The 21,959-nt window shown below is 43.9% G+C and overlaps 1 protein-coding gene across 1 annotated transcript in view; it reads right to left on the bottom strand.

Annotated features, from left to right (window-relative positions):
- LOC126184491 (uncharacterized) overlaps nt 1-21,959 on the bottom strand; it is a 1,094,025-nt gene that overhangs the window by 57,572 nt on the left and 1,014,494 nt on the right. The window contains exon 12 of the mRNA XM_049926884.1: nt 12,291-12,436. Within this exon, the coding sequence (XP_049782841.1) occupies nt 12,291-12,436 (146 nt within the window). The remainder of the gene's footprint in view (nt 1-12,290; nt 12,437-21,959) is intronic.

Raw genomic sequence — 21,959 nt, 5'->3', positions numbered from 1 at the left:
CCGTCTATCATTTGCGTGGGTGTTACTTGGCGTAGCCTCGCACGAGCTCATCTGCTCAACATCGATGCTGATCATCATTAAACAGAGGTTTCAGGCCAGTGCGTGATCCGTTGTGGGTGGCGACTCCGTAAACGACGTAATTTCGCTCCACGCTTCCCACTATGAATCGATGAATTTTTAATTTCTGAATTATTCAAAAACATTTCGCAACATACGCTGGGTTCCAAAGGACAGAACTGAGTATGCTTTCCGTGCTTGTAGACCTTTGACCTAATACCATAGGTTCAGTTACTATACTGACATCTGATGAGGTATATTGTCATGTTTCCATCACAGAGCTCACATTTATTTGCTACTTCATTTTTTCACTTCAACAGCGCGAAGTTTTATATCATAAGGCGGACACTGCAGCGGTTTGGATGCATCATGTCGTTTGTTTCCCTATTACAGGGGTGCACAAGACTCATTTCAGTGACAGGTAGCAACGATAAGCCGACATGTGACAATGAACGTTGGCTACTACGAGGGAGAGAAAGGCTTCCCGTGAGGTATAGCCCAAGCGCCAATAACAATAAAAAACAGAAATCTTAGGGAAATGCTTTGTTTATTAACTACGGTACAGTGATATACAAACGTTATTTCAGTTTAACTAAAAAATAACCGACGATTCTTCTTTGAAGCAATCATTTTAAAATGTAAAAAATAAATACGAAGTTTGGAGAGCACAGTGGTATAGGAAAAGCGGGGTTTATGGTTCGCAGTATTTTTGAATTTATTGTGATTCCCAAAGTTAAGTGTTTCTGTTCGGAATTTCGCCGCTCGTGTTTGAACTTTCCACACACACAGGCGTAGATGAGGTACAGAATAAATGTGATGTTCTACATCTACATCTGCATGTGCGTGAGTAGTCAACGATTCACAATTAAGGGTCTGGCAGAGAGTTCATCGAACCACCTTCAAGCTATTTCTCCGCCGTTCCACTCTCGAGCAGAGCGCGGGATAAACGAACACTTAAATCTTTCCGTGTGAGCTCTGACTTCTCTTATTTTATTATGACGAGCATTCCTCCATATGTTGGTGGGCGCCAACAAAATATTTTCATATTCTGAGGAGAAAGTTGACGACTGGCATTTGATAAGAAGATCCTGCGGCAACGAAAAACGCCTTTGCTTTAATGATTGTCACCCCAATTCGCGGATCATATCCGTGGCGCTCTCTTCCGTGTTTCGCTGCAGTACAAAACGAGGTGCCCTTCTTTGAACTTTTTCGGAGTCCTCCGTCGATCCTATCTGGTGCAGATCCTACCTGGTGCACAGCAATACTTCAGAAGATGACGTACAAGCGCAGAGTAGGCAGTCACTTTAGCAGACCTGTTGCATTTTCTAAGTGTTTTGCCAATAAATCTTAGTCTTTGGTTTGCTTTACCAACAACATTATCTGTGTGATCGTTCCAACATAAGCTATTTAGTTGAATTTACAGCCTTTAGATTTGTGTGATTTATCGTGTAACCGAAATTTAGTGGAATTCTTTTGGTACTCATGTGGATGATTTCACATTTTTCAAGATTTTGAGTCAACTGCCACTTTTCGCACGATACAGATATCTAGTCTAAATTGTTTTGAAATTTCTTTGGATCATCTGATCACTTTAAAAGACGGTAATTGACAACATCATGTGCAAACAATCTAGGAGTGCTACTCAGATTGCGTTCTGAATTGTTTACGTAGATCAGGAACTGCAGAGAGCCTATAACACTTTCTTGGGAACGCCAGATATTACTTTTGTTTTACTCGATGGGTGTCCTTCAGTTACAACGGATTTTGACCTTTCTGTCAGGAAATAACGCATAAAGTCGCACAACTGAGACGATAGTCCATAGGCACGAAATTTTATTAGAAGTCGCTTGTGAGGTTCAGTGTCAAATGCCTTCTCGAAATCTAAAACTACGGAACCAGTTTGACAAACTCTGTCAGTAACACTCATTACTTTGTGAGAATAAAGAGCTAGTTGTGTTTCACAAGAACGATATTTTCTGAATCCGTGTTGGCTGTTTGTCAATAAGTCGTTTTCTTCGAGATAACTCATAATGCTCGAACACAGTATATGCTCGAAAATCCTATTGCAAATCGACGTTAGCAATTTGAGTCTGTAATTCAGTGAATTACTTCTATTTCCATTCTTGGGTATTGGTGTGACTTGTGCAACTTTCCAGTCTTTAGGTATGGATCTTTGAACGAGCGATCGGTTGTATGTGATTGCTAAATATGGAGCTATTGTATCAGCGTATTCTGAGAGGAAGCTGACTGGTATACAATCAGTACCTCAGGACTTATCTTTACTACGTGATTTAAGCTGCTTTGCTACATCGAGGATATCTATTTCTAACTTACACAATTTGGCAGTTGTTCTTGGTTCGAATTCTGGAATATTTACTTCGTCTTCTTTGGTGTAGGAATTTCAGAAAACCGTATTTAGTAACTCAGCTTTAGTGGCACTGTCATCAGTAACATCACCATTGTTATCGCAGCCTACGTCATTCACACTTTAATTTATTCGTAATCTATCTATTTGGTTTTATTCGTGGCAAGGGTGCAGAAAGCGAAAGAGCGTACGCCGACTGGTAAGTGGCAACAGAATGTTTGTGGTTGCGATTGATTTGAAAGGGAAGTACCACAGCTCGAACGGCTGGAACCGTGTAAAAATTATTTTAAAATACGGAGGTGTATCTGTTACACCACCCATCAAGCTCGTTTATCTGTGAAACTCTGCATTAGTGTTCTACACAATAACCTTGTTTATCCGGGCTTCGTTAATCCGGATTTCCGATTTATCCGGATTAACTTTTTTTCCTTTTTAACTCGAAAATACGCGGTATACACTTGGTAGGATCCGGTATATGTACAGTTATTACGTTGGCATCGCAGGTAGCATAGAGATCGCTGTTCCCGAGCTCCCAGCTACAGATACTGTGGTTGCTATGGCTCTGTTCCTTATTGAGTTAAGAAGCTGTCCGGTACTGTTCTTTTCTTCACGTGTTTCGAGTGTGCGTGAGTGAAATGTCTTTGGAAAGAAAGAAAATGGTTGTTTCGATGGACAAAATGTTGCTGGAAAAACCGGAGAACACCAAACACGTAAAAAAAATGACAGTTACTTGGTAAATTAGAAGAAGAGGGAGAAGTTGGTGCGATTTCTGTATTGAAATCGGTAAATATCTGTGGTGTCACCGCCAGACACCACACTTGCTAGGTGGTAGCCTTTAAATCGGCCGCGGTCCGCTAGTATACGTCGGACCCGTGTGTCGCCACTGTCAGTGATTGCAGACCGAGCGCCGCCACACGGCAGGTCTAGTGAGACGTCCTAGCACTCGCCCCAGTTGTACAGACGACTTTGCTAGCGATGTTACACTGACAAATACGCTCTCATTTGCCGAGACGATAGTTAGCATAGCCTTCAGCTACGTCATTTGCTACGACCTAGCAAGGCGCCATTTATCCTTTGCTATGTATCTAATGAAGCATGAACCATCAGACCGATGTACACCAATTATGGATTAAAGTTAAGTATTACATCAACTACGTACTTTATTTATTAGACTCAACTCCTTTAATTGTTCCAGACCTCACGCCAGTCTGCGTGAGCTTAACGCGTGTTATTCGGCTACAAGTCATAGTGGATTGGCTGTCGGGTCAGTCCACTACAATATCAATGAAGTAACTTTTATGGTTGCAATTTCTTGGGATAAAATTACTGAACTATCGGTTCTGAAGTAATGGAAAACAGTACGACCTGCTATTTGTGATTCCACCGCCGAAGTTTGTGAAGTTGTCAACACCTGTGAATTCACTCAAGTGTTAGCAAACATTCTTGGTTAAACAGTTGTGGACGACAGTGGCGTAGATGCCTTGTTGCAATGTGACAGTGATGGTAGTTGCAGCATGACGAAAACGACGAAATAAGCATCGTTACCTACTGTGCTGCAGAGAACGACAGCGATGGTGAAGTGGAAAATGAAAGTGGCGTTTTAGAGGGACAAATGATGCCTCATGCGGGGCAAACCAATCAAGAACAAAAATAGACAACTATCGTCATGTGGCGAAACATCCTGTTTGTTAACACCTCCAGTAACATACAGTCATCTATCCCAAAATACACTCCTGGAAATGGAAAAAAGAACACATTGACACCGGTGTGTCAGACCCACCATACTTGCTCCGGACACTGCGAGAGGGCTGTACAAGCAATGATCACACGCACGGCACAGTGGACACACCAGGAACCGCGGTGTTGGCCGTCGAATGGCGCTAGCTGCGCAGCATTTGTGCACCGCCGCCGTCAGTGTCAGCCAGTTTGCCGTGGCATACGGAGCTCCATCGCAGTCTTTAACACTGGTAGCATGCCGCGACAGCGTGGACGTGAACCGTATGTGCAGTTGACGGACTTTGAGCGAGGGCGTATAGTGGGCATGCGGGAGGCCGGGTGGACGTACCGCCGAATTGCTCAACACGTGGGGCGTGAGGTCTCCACAGTACATCGATGTTGTCGCCAGTGGTCGGCGGAAGGTGCACGTGCCCGTCGACCTGGGACCGGACCGCAGCGACGCACGGATGCACGCCAAGACCGTAGGATCCTACGCAGTGCCGTAGGGGACCGCACCGCCACTTCCCAGCAAATTAAGGACACTGTTGCTCCTGGGGTATCGGCGAGGACCATTCGCAACCGTCTCCATGAAGCTGGGCTACGGTCCCGCACACCGTTAGGCCGTCTTCCGCTCACGCCCCAACATCGTGCAGCCCGCCTCCAGTGGTGTCGCGACAGGCGTGAATGGAGGGACGAATGGAGACGTGTCGTCTTCAGCGATGAGAGTCGCTTCTGCCTTGGTGCCAATGATGGTCGTATGCGTGTTTGGCGCCGTGCAGGTGAGCGCCACAATCAGGACTGCATACGACCGAGGCACACAGGGCCAACACCCGGCATCATGGTGTGGGGAGCGATCTCCTACACTGGCCGTACACCACTGGTGATCGTCGAGGGGACACTGAATAGTGCACGGTACATCCAAACCGTCATCGAACCCATCGTTCTACCATTCCTAGACCGGAAAGGGAACTTGCTGTTCCAACAGGACAATGCACGTCCGCATGTATCCTGTGCCACCCAACGTGCTCTAGAAGGTGTAAGTCAACTACCCTGGCCAGCAAGATCTCCGGATCAGTCCCCCATTGAGCATGTTTGAGACTGGATGAAGCGTCGTCTCACGCGGTCTGCACGTCCAGCACGAACGCTGGTCCAACTGAGGCGCCAGGTGGAAATGGCATGGCAAGCCGTTCCACAGGACTACATCCAGCATCTCTACGATCGTCTCCATGGGAGAATAGCAGCCTGCATTGCTGCGAAAGGTGGATATACACTGTACTAGTGCCGACATTGTGCATGCTCTGTTGCCTGTGTCTATGTGCCTGTGGTTCTGTCAGTGTGATCATGTGATGTATCTGACCCCAGGAATGTGTCAATAAAGTTTCCCCTTCCTGGGACAATGAACTCACGGTGTTCTTATTTCAATTTCCAGGAGTGTATAAGTTTCTGTGCTGTCGTGCGTTCTGTTCTTATTCTCTGTCTAAGTCAAAATGTGGAGATTCAATGACGAGATTAAATAACAGCGCAATGGAACAGTATGGACAGTTGACAAGGGCAACGTATAGATACTCATTTCCGGCGTGTCTGCACTGAAGTTGTCCAATATCAAAAGCCAGAGTGAACACCTGGATGTATTAGAATAATTTATTTATTTGCTTCCGGTTTCAGCCAATGACCATCGTCTGGCACCTGAAGAACGTTAAAAAACAAAAATTACAGCAAATCCTCAATGTGCAAAACGGAGGAAAGACACAAAAATTCAAAACGGAACTTACGAAAAACTAAGTAATACAAATCACACGCCAATCATGTTGAACCGTAAAATCGCATTAGCTGTCAAACTGACGAATAAAAACTCACAAGAACAGTAATTCTCCCACATTGGCGACTTTCATCATGAACTCACAACAGGAAACTGAACATACGTAGTCTCGACACAGTATGAGTAGCCAAAGTACTCTGAACATTAGACATAACACAATAGAGATTTCCAATCTATATAGTTCATGACACACACCGATAATTTTAAGATAAAAACAACCACAATTACAATTATGCTGGTTTTTATCTTAAAACCGTCTGTCACGATTCATATCGGCTAGGCGTCTCTATGGTATTATCACTGATGGCTCTGGCCACTCATACTATGTCCAGACCACATATATCCAGTTTCCTGTTGTGTTTGCATGATGAAAGTTGGAAACGAGGAGAAAATTTTTGTTTTTCTGTGTTATTATTCATGAATTTGACAGATAATTCGAGTTTATGGTTCAACAAGACTTACATTTAACTTGTATTAGTCAACTTTTCGTATCTTACGTTTGGTACGTTAGATTTTGTTGGATTTTTGTTTTTTAACGTTGATTCAGGTGTCAGATGATGGTCATTCACCGAAACCGGCAGCAAACAAATAAATTGTTCTAACGCAGCCAAGTGTCTGATTGTCCTGAAAATACAATATTCTATATTGGGAAATATTTTTCTGTGTGTACTGCGTTTGGTACCACACTGTCTCGTCAAAAGTATCCCCTGTGTAATGCGGCACTGACCATTAATGTCACGAGAGGCGAACCCACCAGTGTAAAAGGAAGATGCCAAATCAGACACCTTTCAGCCGTCTAGTTTCCAAAATTATTTTATTTGGCTACCAGTTTCGGCGTTTTACTACGCCATCTTCAGGCTACTGACTGACGTGTAGGAAGATTTAACCTCGATTCTGGTCAAAACAGGGACCAGGATTCGAAAACTGGCATCTGTAGGTCTCAGCCTGGTATACCGAGCCGGCCGCGGTGGCCGAGCAGTTCTAGGCGTTTCAGTCAGGAACAGCGCGACTGCTACGGTCGCAGGTTCGAATCCTGCCTCGGGTATGGATGTGTGTGATGTAGTTAGGTTTAAGTAGTTCTAAGTTCTAGGGGACTGATGACCTCAGGTGTTAAGTCCCATAGTGCTCAGAGCCATTTGAACCATTTTTTTCTATACCGATCTGTTTTGACAAGAATCGGTATAGCAAGCAGAAATATACAAATACCAGTTTTAGAATGCTGGTCCCTGTTTTGACCACAACCGAGGTTAAATCTTCGTACACGTCGGTCTATGGCCTGGAGATGGCGCAGTAAATCGCAAAAACTGGTAGCTAATTAAAATAAGTTTGTACACTAGACGGCTGAAAGGTGTTTTGTTTGACATCCTGTATCGAACAGACTAGTACCACAACCATTTCCGAAAGGATACCCGCGTTCCCGGGTTCGATTCCCGGCGGGGTCAGGGATTTTCTCTACCTCGTGATGACTGGGTGTTGTGTGCTGTCCTTAGGTTAGTTAGGTTTAAGTAGTTCTAAGTTCTAGGGGACTGATGACCATAGACGTTAAGTCCCATAGTGCTCAGAGCCATTTGAACCATTTTTGAAAGGATAGACATACAGAGTGTAAAAGGAGGCTGAGACTATTGTGTTATCTGTAGAGAAGCAGTGAGAGGAGAATTGGTAGGTGAAGAGAGCTGAGTGACTTGGGACGTGGGCTAGTCATGGAATGTCACGTGGGTAACAAAACCGTCAGGGACATTCCAACCCTTCTAAAGTTGGGCAAGGTGACTGGTGGTGATGCGATTCTCACATGATAACGCGAAGGAACAACAGCGCGCTAAACTAAGACCAGACACCACATGTACTGATCGAAGGGAACCGTCGAGCGCAGTGGCCGAGCGGTTCTAGGTCCTTCAGTCCGGAACCACGCGGCTGCTACGGTCGCAGGTTCGAATCCTGCCTCGGGCATGGATGTGTGTGATGTCCTTAGGTTAGTTTGGTTTCAGTAGTTCCAAGTTTAGAGGACTGATGACCTAAGACGTTAAGTCCCATAGTGCTTAGAGCCATTTGAACCGTCGAGCACTTACTTCCATGTGCATTTTCATTTACTGCTCAGACTTTGTGCATAAAATGGTAATTAATACTGTGATGAATGATCAGGACTGTCTTTATGGGACTGTGAGAAAATTTTAGCTTTTGACCAACATTGTATTAATAAGTGTTTGCATTGGATATCTTTGTTATTGTAATTATGAAAATTTCATCAAATCATTATTGGCCACTGCCCAAAAAAATTTGTAAAATTTTTTGTGGGGAGCATGGGGGCTATGTAAGTAGGCTGTTTATGTTTTCTTATTGGCAACGTTACGTAGCGCTATGTATGAAAATCACTGGCTGTGCTGTGTGCAGTCTGTGGCTAGTTTGCATTGTTGTCTGCCATTGTAGTGTTGGGCAGTGGCAGCTGGATGTGAACAGCGCGTAGCGTTGCGCAGTTGGAGGTGAGCCGCCAGCAGTGGTGGATGTGGGAAGAGAGATGGCGGAGTTTTGAAAGTTTTTAAAAATGGATGTCATGAACTGCTGTATATATTACGACTTTTCATGACTATTAAGGTAAATACATTGTTTGTTCTCTATCAAAATCTTTCATTTGCTAACTATGCCTATCAGTAGTTAGTGCCTTCCGTAGTTTGAATCTTTTATTTAGCTGGCAGTAGTGGCGCTCGCTGTATTGCAGTAGTTCGAGTAACGAAGATTTTTGTGAGGTAAGTGATTTGTGAAAGGTATAGGTTAATGTTAGTCAGGGCCATTGTTTTGTAGGGATTATTGAAAGTCAGATTGCGTTGCGCTAAAAATATTGTGTGTCAGTTTAAGCACAGTCTTGTATAAATGTTCAAAGGGGACGTTTCATATGGAGTGTTGTTGTAACGACGCGCATAAGCAGAAGGCATCACTCCTGCGTTCCAAGGTGTCCAGCTAGCACAATGACTGCGCGAAGGGAGTTAAAAAGTGGGTGACAGCTCCTCATAAGCCACAGATTTCTATTGTCAGTGATATACGACATTTGAGTCGATGTGAAAAGCGACGCCAGTGGACAGCGAATGACTGGAAACGAGTGATTTGGAGTGACGAGTCACGCCGTGTCCTGTGGCAATCCGATGGAAGGGTTTTGGTTTGGCGAATACCTGGAGAACGTTTCCTGTCATCATGTGTAGTGCCAACGGTGAAGTACAGAAGAAGTGGCTTGGGGACTTTTCCGTGGTTAGCGTGTGGCCCCGTTATTACGCTTAAGAAAACGCTGAATGCAGAGGTATTTGAACACAGCTTAAAGGTTGTGTAATGTGCACAGTACAAGAATACGTGGCTTGCAATGACTGTTATCAGCATTACAATGCACCCTGTCATAAAGCAGCATCTGTGAGGCGATGGATTGCGGGCAACAACATTCGTGAAATGGCCTGGCTTGCCCAGAGTGCAGACCTGAAGCCAATGGAACACCTTTGGGATGAGTTAGAAGGTCAACTTGGCTCCAGCTCCATGCCTTCTCTGCTTTCGGCTCTTGAAGAAGAGTGGGCTGCCCTTCCTCATTATAACTTTTGTGATTGTATTAGTTGTAATTGCCTGTTACATGATATTCTTTCTTCGTACCGTTTTGCTTTTGTAGTCTTCAGATTTTTTAACCTTCAACCATTCCCATGCACCAGACAGTATAAAGTAGTGCAGAAGACAAGACGTTACTGTGTTATGGGTGGATCGACTCTCTCACTAAGAGGTCTATCCACTATTGCATAAACATGTATGACCATGTTCCAGTTCCACACGCAGAGCTTCTCTAAGATGTTTGCAAATCACTCCTTATCAAATAGCAAGTGGTACCTGGTATACCAGCAAAGGGGAAGAGATTATGCAGACAAGCGCAGACCATCCCTGCACTTCCGTGCTACTCCTTTAGGATGTACCACAGAACATTCCTCGTCACAGTGTTTTGTCTCCGCTTTAACTACGGAAGATTCAGTCAGCACCTGTACCGCCTCCAATTGTGTGATTGTGGCGCGGACGAGAACACCGGACGCATGATTTATCGGATGGCCGAAACAGTACCATGCGACAACCAGTTTACTGCTTTGTGAGCAACCACTACCTACCAGGATGAAGGTGCTTTTTACAACAGGTGATGTGTCCGTGTTAAACATATGTCCAACGTTTTTGGAGCTAGTCTGATTACTATATAATTAAGTTGAAACGGGTCACGCACGTACACTGGTGCATATCTTAAGATACGCCGTAATTATTAAATAAATGCCGCTGATTAGATAACGACCAGAGTCTACAACCGAAAAAACACTTTAGATGTTGTTTGTACGGAATGTGACAGTACAAACCCCCGTTACTAGATGAACGGGTGTAGTATGCAAGGATTGCTTTGTGGAGAGCGAGCGCGCGACATGATGCGCAATTCGCGGAAGCGCGTGGCGCGCCCGCGCGAGATTTGCAACGGTAGGTGGGATGTCTCCACGTAGCCCGCAGCTTGGAGCATTGTTTGGTTTTTCGCACATTACGCGAAAACTATATAACTTACGGTGAAGAGCGATGCGGCAGTGGATTGTGGTCAGCAATATGCACCTTCTGAAAGATCGATCTTTATTTCAAGTCACGAGACGCAAAAGTTATAGTAACCTCAAAATCGGTTAATATCACGAATACTGAAAGATTAATAAAAACAGTAAATAACAGTTTACAGGGATGAGCGAGCACTCATTAATAACGTCTCGTCATAGCGGATCGAGTGCCGTAGTCATATGTTAAGATTCATAAATAATTAAGCCCGTAAATAGCAATAAACAAAGTTTGAGGGAAAATTGTTTATAAAATCCAATAGAAAATTCATGACGTAAAGCACGGCACTATATAATATTTTGGGTGCTATCATACGTATTTTTAAACTAGTTATGTTAAACTATACACTTAACTTGCAATAGTTTCCATTGTTTTCAAATTATTATTAACGTTTATCGCACATAATTAGTTAATTATTATAAATATGAATATTTTGGGCAACGCAATGTGTAGATCGCTATAGATTGCGTCTAAAACGGTGCTATATGCAGTTCTATGTTAAAGCTTTGCAGCACAGATCTCAACAAACAAATTTGTGCTAAGTGGCAAAATTTTTACAAAAACTAGAACTTGATTTACGGGCGATAGAATACTCCTAAAAAATAAATGTAAAATAGTTAATAAGATGTACTTTTTGGAGCGGTTCCGATGGTGTACTTATTTCTGTCGAGGGATGTATGTATCAAAATTTGTAACTGGTGAGATTGGTACTTGCATAACCAGGGGGTTGACGTCCGAGCCTATATAAGCGAGCGGCCATCTTGGCCAGGGGTCAGTCGTTGGTCAGTCGTTTTGTAGGGTGGGTGGCGAGCAAGCCCCACTTGAGGGTGGCCCATGTGGTCGTTTAAGTAAGAATTTTTCGCGCCGATTTATTTCGACAAAGAGTATTGTTTAGTAGTGCAAGTGTGCAAGCAAATATTTGGTGAACTGGAAGTGCTACGTTATTTGTGTGAGTACGATTTACGAGGTATACATCGTCACAAGTGAACATATGGCGAACTGTGATTTCGCGCCAAAACTGTTAGAAGAAAGAGGACAGTGGGACTTGTGGTTCTGTTCGAATTATTTGAAACATTTTCGTTTATAGCAGCCTACATTACTGCTATTGGGGGCTCGGAGTCAAATTATTATTAAAGTAAAACTGTAAACCGTCTCACCAGTGCTAATTACATTGCGTGAAAGAAAAGGACAACGTCAATAAATAGTGATTGAACTGTGTCGTGAAAAAACTGATTTTGCTATAATAATCGCCTAATTTTTGTTCCCTAGCATAAACTGTACTCATGTCTGAGTTAATAATTAATTCAAAAACTATAACGAATGCACGAGTGTGGAATAGTATAACTAATGCACCAAGTGCGGAAATCATCCCCTGAGACTTACGTGAGAGCCAAAAATTTGCAATAACATTTTTAACCAACATTTTTATATGCACATTTCGTTTGAGAACTCTTCAACCGCACTTCTTCATTATTTAACCGCCCCGCTGCAGAAAATACTGAGTTTTACTGGTAAATGACCTTCATGGGTATAGAAGGGACGCATGTCCGTATTTTAAAATCGTTTTTATTCGTGATTGCAGGCTTTCTCGGCGTATTCTAATGATAAAACCTTCTCGGCTGGTGACCCGAGAAGCTTTTATCGTCATTTTTAGACGTTGGAACACGGTCAGTCGTCGTGTAAGGTTCGTTCTCAAGCATCGTGAGTGCGTAGAAGCTGGTGTGCAAGTTGAGTGCTCACCTTGTTGGTGAGCTGCTGGTGCATGAACTCCTCGAGCGAGGCGACGGCGTCGCGCACCGTCAGGTTGCTGTGCGGCCGCAGAAGCTGCTCGTCGGCTTCGCTGTAGCCGAGGAACAGGAAGACGCCCTGCGGCAGCTTGTGGCCGTCTGCAAAATAAGGGTATGTCATACATAAGCTAGCTGCAGCCTGTCCGTAATAAGCTTATGGCACCAAAAAATTACTTCGTAATGAAAGGTCTCTGAATACAGCAGCGTTTTTCCTTACTAAACATATATTGTTTTTACGAGACATATATAACACTACAGGCCCAGAACAAAAAAATCGGAATCTCGTTACAATCCCTTTGCATCTCAGAACAGTGCAAAATCTGCCCTCCACGTTACTTTTAAAATGCTTGGAAGGCCATAGGCCGCCAGTCAGTTGAACACCTTTCACTCTAGCAAGAAGAAGTCTTACAGTATTTTTAGATCGAACGTTATACCTTAAAAATAAGGAAGAACATCATTTTTCAACCAAGGCAGCTACTTAATAAACAGGAAAAGTAATAGTTAACGATGGATGTTGGAATCGTTTAGAGATTACGTCGACGACATTACAGACAGAACACTAGCCCAGCTGGACGAGAAATGATCTTAGGAGTCATCCCGAATTGTCTCAACATATCTAGCAAAAGCGCGGAAACTCTAAATCAGAGTTTCGGAACAAGAATTTGAAAACCGCAGCACCCGAATACGAAACCAAAGTGTTCACCATCGTGGTACGACGAGAGAGTGACTGAAGCGGTCGATATCGATCCACCGCCGAGTTATTGAACGGTATGTTGTTTGTTGCTCATATTTAAACAGAGTAATGTAGTTCACCTTTAAACTGGTTCACAGTAACATTTTGTCTTATCACCGCAAAGCGTAGATCCTCGAGACACTGCTTTACAGGGGCCGGGCGAGATGGCTAAGGCATAACACTCATAGCCGGGAGGACACTCTTGATTCACGTTTCGCATGTGTTCCGTGCGGTCCTGTTTTGCGCGAATTTTAAAAATCCCGCCACCTCCCGTGTGCGGCGCTGTCTGTCCGTGTGATGCTCCCTGGCGGCTGTTTTCCCGAGTTCGCGCTTGCCGCGACCTGGGAGGGCACTTTTTCTCTCTCTAGACGCGCTATAGTCCGGAGCTACAGCCCGATTAAAATTACATGATAGTTGACACTTAACGCATTGGAGCTGTCTTCTTGCAATCAGAGCGCTAAACCTCAGGCCCGAACTGCTCGTCGTTGCCAAATTGCCACAACAAATGGTCAGTTCACTTCCAATTCCTTGTGTCAATTTTTTCTTGATGAGTTTGGATCCCGAATCCTCAGACTGGGCCTTTTACCTTACGTTTCATCAGACATGATAACCACACCTAAGATAAAACACACACACACACACACACACACGCACACACACACACACACACACACACACACACACACGCGCGCGCGCGCGCGCGCGCACACGCATATATACCCACAAAAATGCTTAACAAATACACACGTTCCATACACAGCATTAACCAAACAATTATGTATCCTTTCGCACAAGATGCCATTCAGCATCACATATGCAGATACTATGATCACAGGGATCAACTTACGTTACATAAGCTTCGTACGACAAGACGAACATTTTAAAGTTGCAATTCATCGCTGGGACTGGTCAGCAAAGTCATAAATATGAGTAATTTCCAATGTAATGGCGTAGCGCAGTGGTAAGAATAGAAACGTGGTAAGCAGAAGGTTGTCGGTTCTAATTTAGTCAACTGTTTATTAATTCTAATGAAAATGACTCTGATTGTTATTTTTACTCAGTTAATTTGTTTAACAGTAACTTTTTATTTCTAACACTGCCGTGTCATTTTCATCATTTTACTGACTTTTTTTATTTCCTCTTATTTTTCTTCAAATGGTTCTGAGCACTATGGGACTTAACATCTATGGCCATCAGTCCCCTAGAACTTAGAACTACTTAAACCTAACTAACCTAAGGACATCACACAACACCCAGTCAACACGAGGCAGAGAAAATCCCTGACCCCGCCGGGAATCGAACCCGGGAACCCGGGCGTGGGAAGCGAGAACGCTACCACACGACCACGAGCTGCGGACTATTTTTCTCGCTGCGGACTACTTTTCTTCCTATCGCTTTTATTTCGTATGGTATTTGCCTCTGTCACTTATAACCTATAACCATGTGGCAACCAGGACTTCTAATCAGTTGCTAATACGGTAGCTTGTGTAACTAGTGTGAGGATAGTTTCAGAAAATCAGTCATAACGAGAATTTACAGTTTGCTGTTAGCGCTGAAACTGAAATTCCTCTATCTTGAGTTTGTGTGGAGGTAGACGCGAGCTTTAATCGCCGTGAACGAAGCAATCGACGGCCTGTGTGGCCTCGCGGTTCTAGCGCTTCAGTTTGGAACCGCGTGACCGCTACGGTCGCAGGTTCGAATCCTGCCTCGGGCATGGATGTGTGTGATGTCTTTAGGTTAGTTAGGTTTACTTAGTTCTAAGTTCTAGGCGACTGATGACCTCAGCAGTTAAGTCGCATAGTGCTCAGAGCCATTTGAACCATTTTTTGAACGAAGCGATCGCGATTTTAGTTCTGTCGGAAATTGTTGACCGCCGTTTTCTCGGATACACAGCACATCACGCTGTTTTGGGTAGGTTAGGTCAGGAGTTTAAATTCAGAGCTATAAAACGAGTTCTCTGTCGCAGTAGTTGGTCACTTAATATCAGCTGTCGACAGAGCATTTGCGTCATACCTCGTGGCGCCGGCTAGCGGCATTGCTCCGCGTTACACAACAGTATTTGTGAGGGGACACACCGTGTTCGTGTGTCGCTTATATCTTAGCGGTAGCCGACGGCCGATGTGGCAGCACTGTAGCGGCAAGTGACAGACATCACTGCCGAGTAATTTCAATCGGAATATAGCGAGCAGTATGAGTCGTCTATTGCAGCTGCGGTAAAATTTTCTTCGTCGTATCGTCGAGGTGTGCAGTGATTTATTTAGTAGTTGATGTAACAGGCTTCCTATCTCTCCGTTGTGGCAGCGAGGTAAAGAAATGTATCTGCCATCTTGTATTTAGTTCAATTCACTGATCGGCATAAATCGTAAAAGAAAATTAAACCTGTTTTGTAGTATGTAGAGGAGGGCTTTTCGTAAGTACAACGGATATAGCATATGTAAGTGTAAGACTACAAAATCACAAAAATTTCGTTGGGGACACAAATGTGAAACTTGCACAGAAATCAATGTTACCTTCTGACGACGAGCTCGGATCCGTAACTAGTAACGGTGCAATAAAAACATTTTTTAGAAAAACTTGTGGTTGGTTGTCGTATTTCCTGAAGTGTAATTTACGGAAATATCTGCGGTACTCTCTAACCACAATGAATAAAATAAAGTATGTATTCGTGATCTATCTTGTATCACACGTTAGAGTATCGATTATAGCTCCACTGCGAGTGGTTGCACTGTGATGCGTGATCGGTGATTAAGCACACATGTTGTGTGTGTTTTGGTACCCCAGCTACGTGAGAGAAGAGTGGTTCAAATGGTTTAAATGGCTCTGAGCACTATGAGACTTAACATCTGTGGTCATCAGTCCCCTAGAACTTAGAACTACTTAAACCAAACTAACCTAAGGACATCACACACATCCATGCCCGAGGCAGGATTCGAACCTGCGACCGTAGCAGTCGCGCGGTTCCGGACTGCGCACCTAGAACCGCTAGACCACCGCGGTCGGCAGAGAAGAGTGGCTTATAGTTTCTCCGTCTGATGTCTTATATTAGCTTGTGCTGAGATCTTGTAGCTTCTGTTTGACATCTGATTGCGTATCTCAGTGATATGATACGAGCACTGATTTAATTGACGTGGAAATAGGTTGCATGTCTTTCGAGCGGACGACCTGAAAGTCTCACGTTAGTTCCGTGAGGAATTTCGGTAAGACTGAAGGCACCGTCGTGCGTTAGATGGCCACTTAGTGGCGTCATCTGCCGATATGTGGTTTGCGAAGGCCGTGTGCGAGAGACTATTAAGTTTGAATGGCTGTGTTTCGTTATGATCTTGTTGTTCGTTGTTGGACGAACGTAGGTGTGCTTAACTGTGTAGCCGCCTTGTGTTCCTTTTATTTCGTATGGTATTTGCCTCTATCACTTATAACCTATAACCATGAGGCAACCAGGACTTCTAATCAGTTGCTAATACGGTAGCTTGTGTAACTAGTGTGAGGATAGTTTCAGAAAATCAGTCATAACGAGGAACGACGGATGTGTGGTCATTGTCGCCGTCGTCCTCTTTTCTTAGTGGCAGTCTCAATATTTTCATCTGCAAAGTCCTACAACGGAGACTGTTCTTATTCTGTAGTGATGGCTATCGCTGTAGTGCGGGTTTCACTGTTCGGCTAGTGCCTGTTATAAAGGGGACACGTTCCCGCCTTAAATTGAAGACCTAGTTCAAGTTACGGCTAGTACCCATTAGCGTAGTCTTAGTTCATCATAAGGACCTACAGGCATAGTTATAAGCGACGCATAGCTTGTTAAGGTTACTAATCGTGAGCGCTCTAGTTTAGGTAGCTTGGGAGTAGTGAGAACGGCCGCTACTTTGTCTACTTAATGTCTTGTAATTTTCGATACAAAGTGGCTCCATGAGAGATGCTAACTATATCACTGCTAGTTTCTTATCCATTGTTCCCGTTGGTTTCATGTTTGATATTTATTGAGGTCAGGACCTTATTAATATTTCTCTGATTATTTAAGGGCAAAGTTAAACTGGTTGTTTTTGCCTCTTTTGAAACGGTGATATTTCTTGAAGTGAGAAGCAGTTACTTGTAAGATCTCTGCTGGAGAGCAAGAGTGTTCCGCTTTCCGTGCGTCTTTTTTTCTCCCCAGGCAGTCGGTGGAATGTGTGACGTTGTTCCCACGGACACCACGCTGGTCCTGTACCGTACGGGTTCTTGCTTGTAGAACCTGGCTCACTCAAGGGACGCCGGCAGCTTCTGGGAAACTGTTGATGGTATCTGAGAATAGCGAAAAGAATAATAAAAAGAAAATCTGGAAAATAATGTCAGCCCTAAAGAAACTCAGTCGCAAACACCGAGCTCTCCACCCCCCCACCCCCCCTTTCGCTTGTTGTCGTTTCAACATGGTTTCACCAAACCGCTTGAAGGAAGTACCGTGACAGTTCCTTTCGAAAGGTCATGGTCGATTTATTTTCCCGTTCCAGCACTATACGAACGCCGACGGGAAGTTCAGTTGCCGGCCGGGGTTGGCCGGGCGGTTCTAGGCGCTACAGTCTGGAACCACGCAACCACTACGGTCGCAGGTTCGAATCCTGTCTCGGGCATGGATGTGTGTGGTGTCCTTAGGTTAGTTAGGTTTAAGTAGTTCTAAGTTCTAGGGGACTGATGACCTCAGAAGTTAAATCCCATAGTGCTCAGAGCCATTTGAACCATTTGGGAAGTTCAGTCCTAGTAACCTAGTTTCCTTCTTTCTTTTTCGATTGACGTGCTTCATTCACACATACTATAGTCACGTAGCGACTGTGTGAGTAACTATAGATTCTGGGGTCCGATATTCATTCCTCCGTCGTTCCCGTTCCAGCACTATACGAACGCCGACGGGAAGTTCAGTTGCCGGCCGGGGTTGGCCGGGCGGTTCTAGGCGCTACAGTCTGGAACCACGCAACCACTACGGTCGCAGGTTCGAATCCTGTCTCGGGCATGGATGTGTGTGGTGTCCTTAGGTTAGTTAGGTTTAAGTAGTTCTAAGTTCTAGGGGACTGATGACCTCAGAAGTTAAATCCCATAGTGCTCAGAGCCATTTGAACCATTTGGGAAGTTCAGTCCTAGTAACCTAGTTTCCTTCTTTCTTTTTCGATTGACGTGCTTCATTCACACATACTATAGTCACGTAGCGACTGTGTGAGTAACTATAGATTCTGGGGTCCGATATTCATTCCTCCGTCGTTCCCGTTCCAGCACTATACGAACGCCGACGGGAAGTTCAGTTGCCGGCCGGGGTTGGCCGGGCGGTTCTAGGCGCTACAGTCTGGAACCACGCAACCACTACGGTCGCAGGTTCGAATCCTGTCTCGGGCATGGATGTGTGTGGTGTCCTTAGGTTAGTTAGGTTTAAGTAGTTCTAAGTTCTAGGGGACTGATGACCTCAGAAGTTAAATCCCATAGTGCTCAGAGCCATTTGAACCATTTGGGAAGTTCAGTCCTAGTAACCTAGTTTCCTTCTTTCTTTTTCGATTGACGTGCTTCATTCACACATACTATAGTCACGTAGCGACTGTGTGAGTAACTATAGATTCTGGGGTCCGGTATTCGATCCTCCGTCGATCGTAGAATTCCTTCGGCAGAGCCGGCCGGTGTGGCCGGGCGGTTCTATGCGCTTCAGTCTGGAACCGCCCGACCGCTACGGTCGCAGGTTCGAATCCTGGCTTGGGCATGGATTTGTGTGATGTCCTTAGGTTAGTTAGGTTTAAGTAGTTCTAAGTTCTAGGGGACTGATGACCTCAGAAGTTGAGTCCCATAGTGCTCAGAGCCATTTGAACCTTAGGCAGATATTTTGACTCTCACCTCTAGCAGCGAATTGTGTACAGTAAATACACTGATAAGACATAGTGGTTTGAGGAGTACGATAAGGAAACTCACGCTGATGTTTTGGCTACAGATTCGTCTGATCTGAACCTGATGGACACATCTGGGATGCCATCGCGCGCCAGCTTCCAGCCCACAAACCACCTGCCCTTAATTTGCGGGAATTCGTGGCCTCTGGATAGACATCTGGTGTCACCTACTTCTGGAAACATAACCAGGAATTCATACGCTGCCGTATTGCGAGTCGAAGGTCGAGCAAGACGATGTTTAGTGGGTGATCATAATATTTTGGCTCATCAGTTTATTAATACCTTTCTAAGTAGCTGCTGCTTGGAGTGATTTTTCTTTTGGTTATCTCACTGTTTGAGTTCGTGTTTGTTTCAATAATACATGTCTTTTGAAGATTCCGTATTGAGAAAAGCAGTTTCTTATTGTCTTCTTTTTCGCCATTAATGTTTTTATGTTACACTATCAGCAATTTACTTAATAGCACTTAGTATTCTACATTACAACTGACACTTCAATAAAGTTTTTATATGAGCTATATTCTCAACTCTTTGTGTTTACGATTCATTCAGCTGTACAGCCATATTAAGAAAACTTTTCTACTGTAATGAAAAAAGGAAACAAATTATAAATATAATCATCCTTAGAACAAAGAAAACAAGGTTTCCTTAATCGAATGTTGCGAGGTGCACCTATCGCGAAAATCCAGTCAATTGTTGGGGCTGTCCAACTGTATTGGGGTGGATAAGTACCAAATGGTGGCATCACTTCGTTCTTCGGCAATATTTAGGTGCGGCAAGAAATCAGTGCAAAGGACTTTTAACTGCGAACATTTTAGATTAGAATTTACCGTGACTGTTATTGACATCAAATGGAACAACAAGTTTAATGTTACCAGTCACTGTTTATTTATCTCCACGACGCGTTTCGAAGGTTTAAACCTCCATCATAACATGGATTTACATCTGTTAGTATGACATATGTGCCAAAGGCCTTGCCGCAGTATTAACACCGGTTCCCGTCAGATCACGGAAGCTAAACGGTGTCGGGCTGGGCTAGCACTTGTGACCATCCGGTCTGCCGAGCGCTGTTGGCAAGCGGGGTGCACTCAGCCCTAGTGAGTCAAACTGAGGAGCTACTTGATAAGAAGTAGCGGCTCCGGTCTCGTAAACTGACATACGGCCGGGAGAGCGCTGTCTGGCCACATACCCCTCCATATCCGCATCCAGTGACGCCTGTAGGCTCAGGATGACACGGCGGCCGGTCGGTGCCGTTGGACCGTCCAAGGCCTGTTCAGACCGAGTTTAGTTTTAGTATGACATTTGTGTGTGTGTGTGTGTGTGTGTGTGTGTGTGTGTGTGTGTGTGTGTGTGTGTGTGTGTGTGTGTGCGTGTGTGTGTGTGTGTTGTGTTACGATTTTTGGAGAAACTTATGGAACTGTCTAGTGGAAAAACAAAACACTATTCCAGAACATGGTTTTGGGTTTTTTGACAAAAATTAAACGTATATCTAACGGCAAAAATAAAATAAGTAAACAGAGTACCTCCAGTGGTCACAGGTTCCTTTCACTGACGTAACACGTCACTTGTATACTGTCATACTTTGTAACAAATATGGCGTCTGGAAACTATCAGGTGCAAGGATTACGTAGCAGAAGAGAAACATTATCAAAAAGTACAAGAAATGTACATAATAACAATATTATTACAGAATAAGTTTTAAAGGATTTTGTGCATCTTTGTTTTGAGGTGTTGAATACATGCGTTGGAAAACATATTTCAGGTGGTATATAAATCCGATTTTGTTAAGTTTACATAGCTTAAACTAGCTATATAAACATGACAAAATCGGATTTATGTACCACCTGAAATACAGTATGTATTCCAATGCATGTACTCAGCACCTCTAAACAAAGATGTCCAAAATGCTTTAAAACTTTTTCTGTAATAATGTTGTTATGGTGTATCTTCCTTGTACATTGTGATAATGTTTCTCTTCTGCTATATGATCCTTGCACCTAACAGATTCCAGACGCCATTTTGTCACGAAATATGACAGTATACATGTGATGTGTTACGACAGTGAAAGGAACCCGTGACCACTGGAGGTACTCTATTTACTTGTTTTATTTTTACCGTTATCTATAGGTTAAGTTTTTTGCAAAAAACCCAAAACCCTGTTCTGAAATAGTGCTTTGTTTAGCCATTAAATACCTAGGAATTACAGTTACGAGCAACTTAAATTGGAAAGACCACATATATAATATTGTGGGGAAGGCGAAACAAAGACTGCGCTTTGTTGGCAGAACACTTAGAAGATGCGACAAACCCACTAAAGAGACAGCCTACATTACACTTGTCCGTCCTCTGCTGGAATATTGCTGCGCGGTATGGGATCCTTACCAGGTAGGACTGACGGAAGACATCGAAAAAGTGCAAAGAAGGGCAGCTCGTTTCGTGTTATCGTGCAATAGGGATGAGAGTGTCACTGATATGATACGCGAGTTGGGGTGACAGTCACTGAAACAAAGGCGGTTTTCTTTGCGGCGAGATCTATTTACGAAATTTCAATCAACAACTTTCTCTTCCGAATGCGAAAATATTTTGTTGACGCCTACCTACGTAAGGAGAAATGATCACCATAATAAAATAAGAAAAATCAGAGCTCGAAAAAAAAAATTTGGTGTTCCTTTTTCCCACGCGCCGTTCGAGAGTGGAATAGTAGAGAAGTAGTATGAAAATGGTTTGATGAACCCTCTGCCAGGCATTTAAGTGTGAATCGCAGAGTAACCATGTAGATGCAATATGTGTAATATATGTAATATAAAAACTTAACTGCGGAAGGGGCTTGGCGCGTGGGAAAAGGTGGATATGGCGGTCAATCTTGGCGGCAAGTGTGAGAGCACACTAGGCAGTCAGCGGCCAGCAGTTGTACAGTCAACATCGCGGGTGTCAAGTGAGGCATTCAGGAACCGATTTATGATGGAATGGCCTCGGATGTGCTTTCGGCTGAAAAATGGTGCTC

This window comes from Schistocerca cancellata, chromosome 4, assembly GCF_023864275.1.
Source record: "Schistocerca cancellata isolate TAMUIC-IGC-003103 chromosome 4, iqSchCanc2.1, whole genome shotgun sequence".
NCBI classification, from domain to species: domain Eukaryota; kingdom Metazoa; phylum Arthropoda; class Insecta; order Orthoptera; family Acrididae; genus Schistocerca; species Schistocerca cancellata.
The sequence above is the reverse complement of the archived record's forward strand: the minus strand, read 5'-3'. Positions and strand labels throughout refer to the sequence as shown.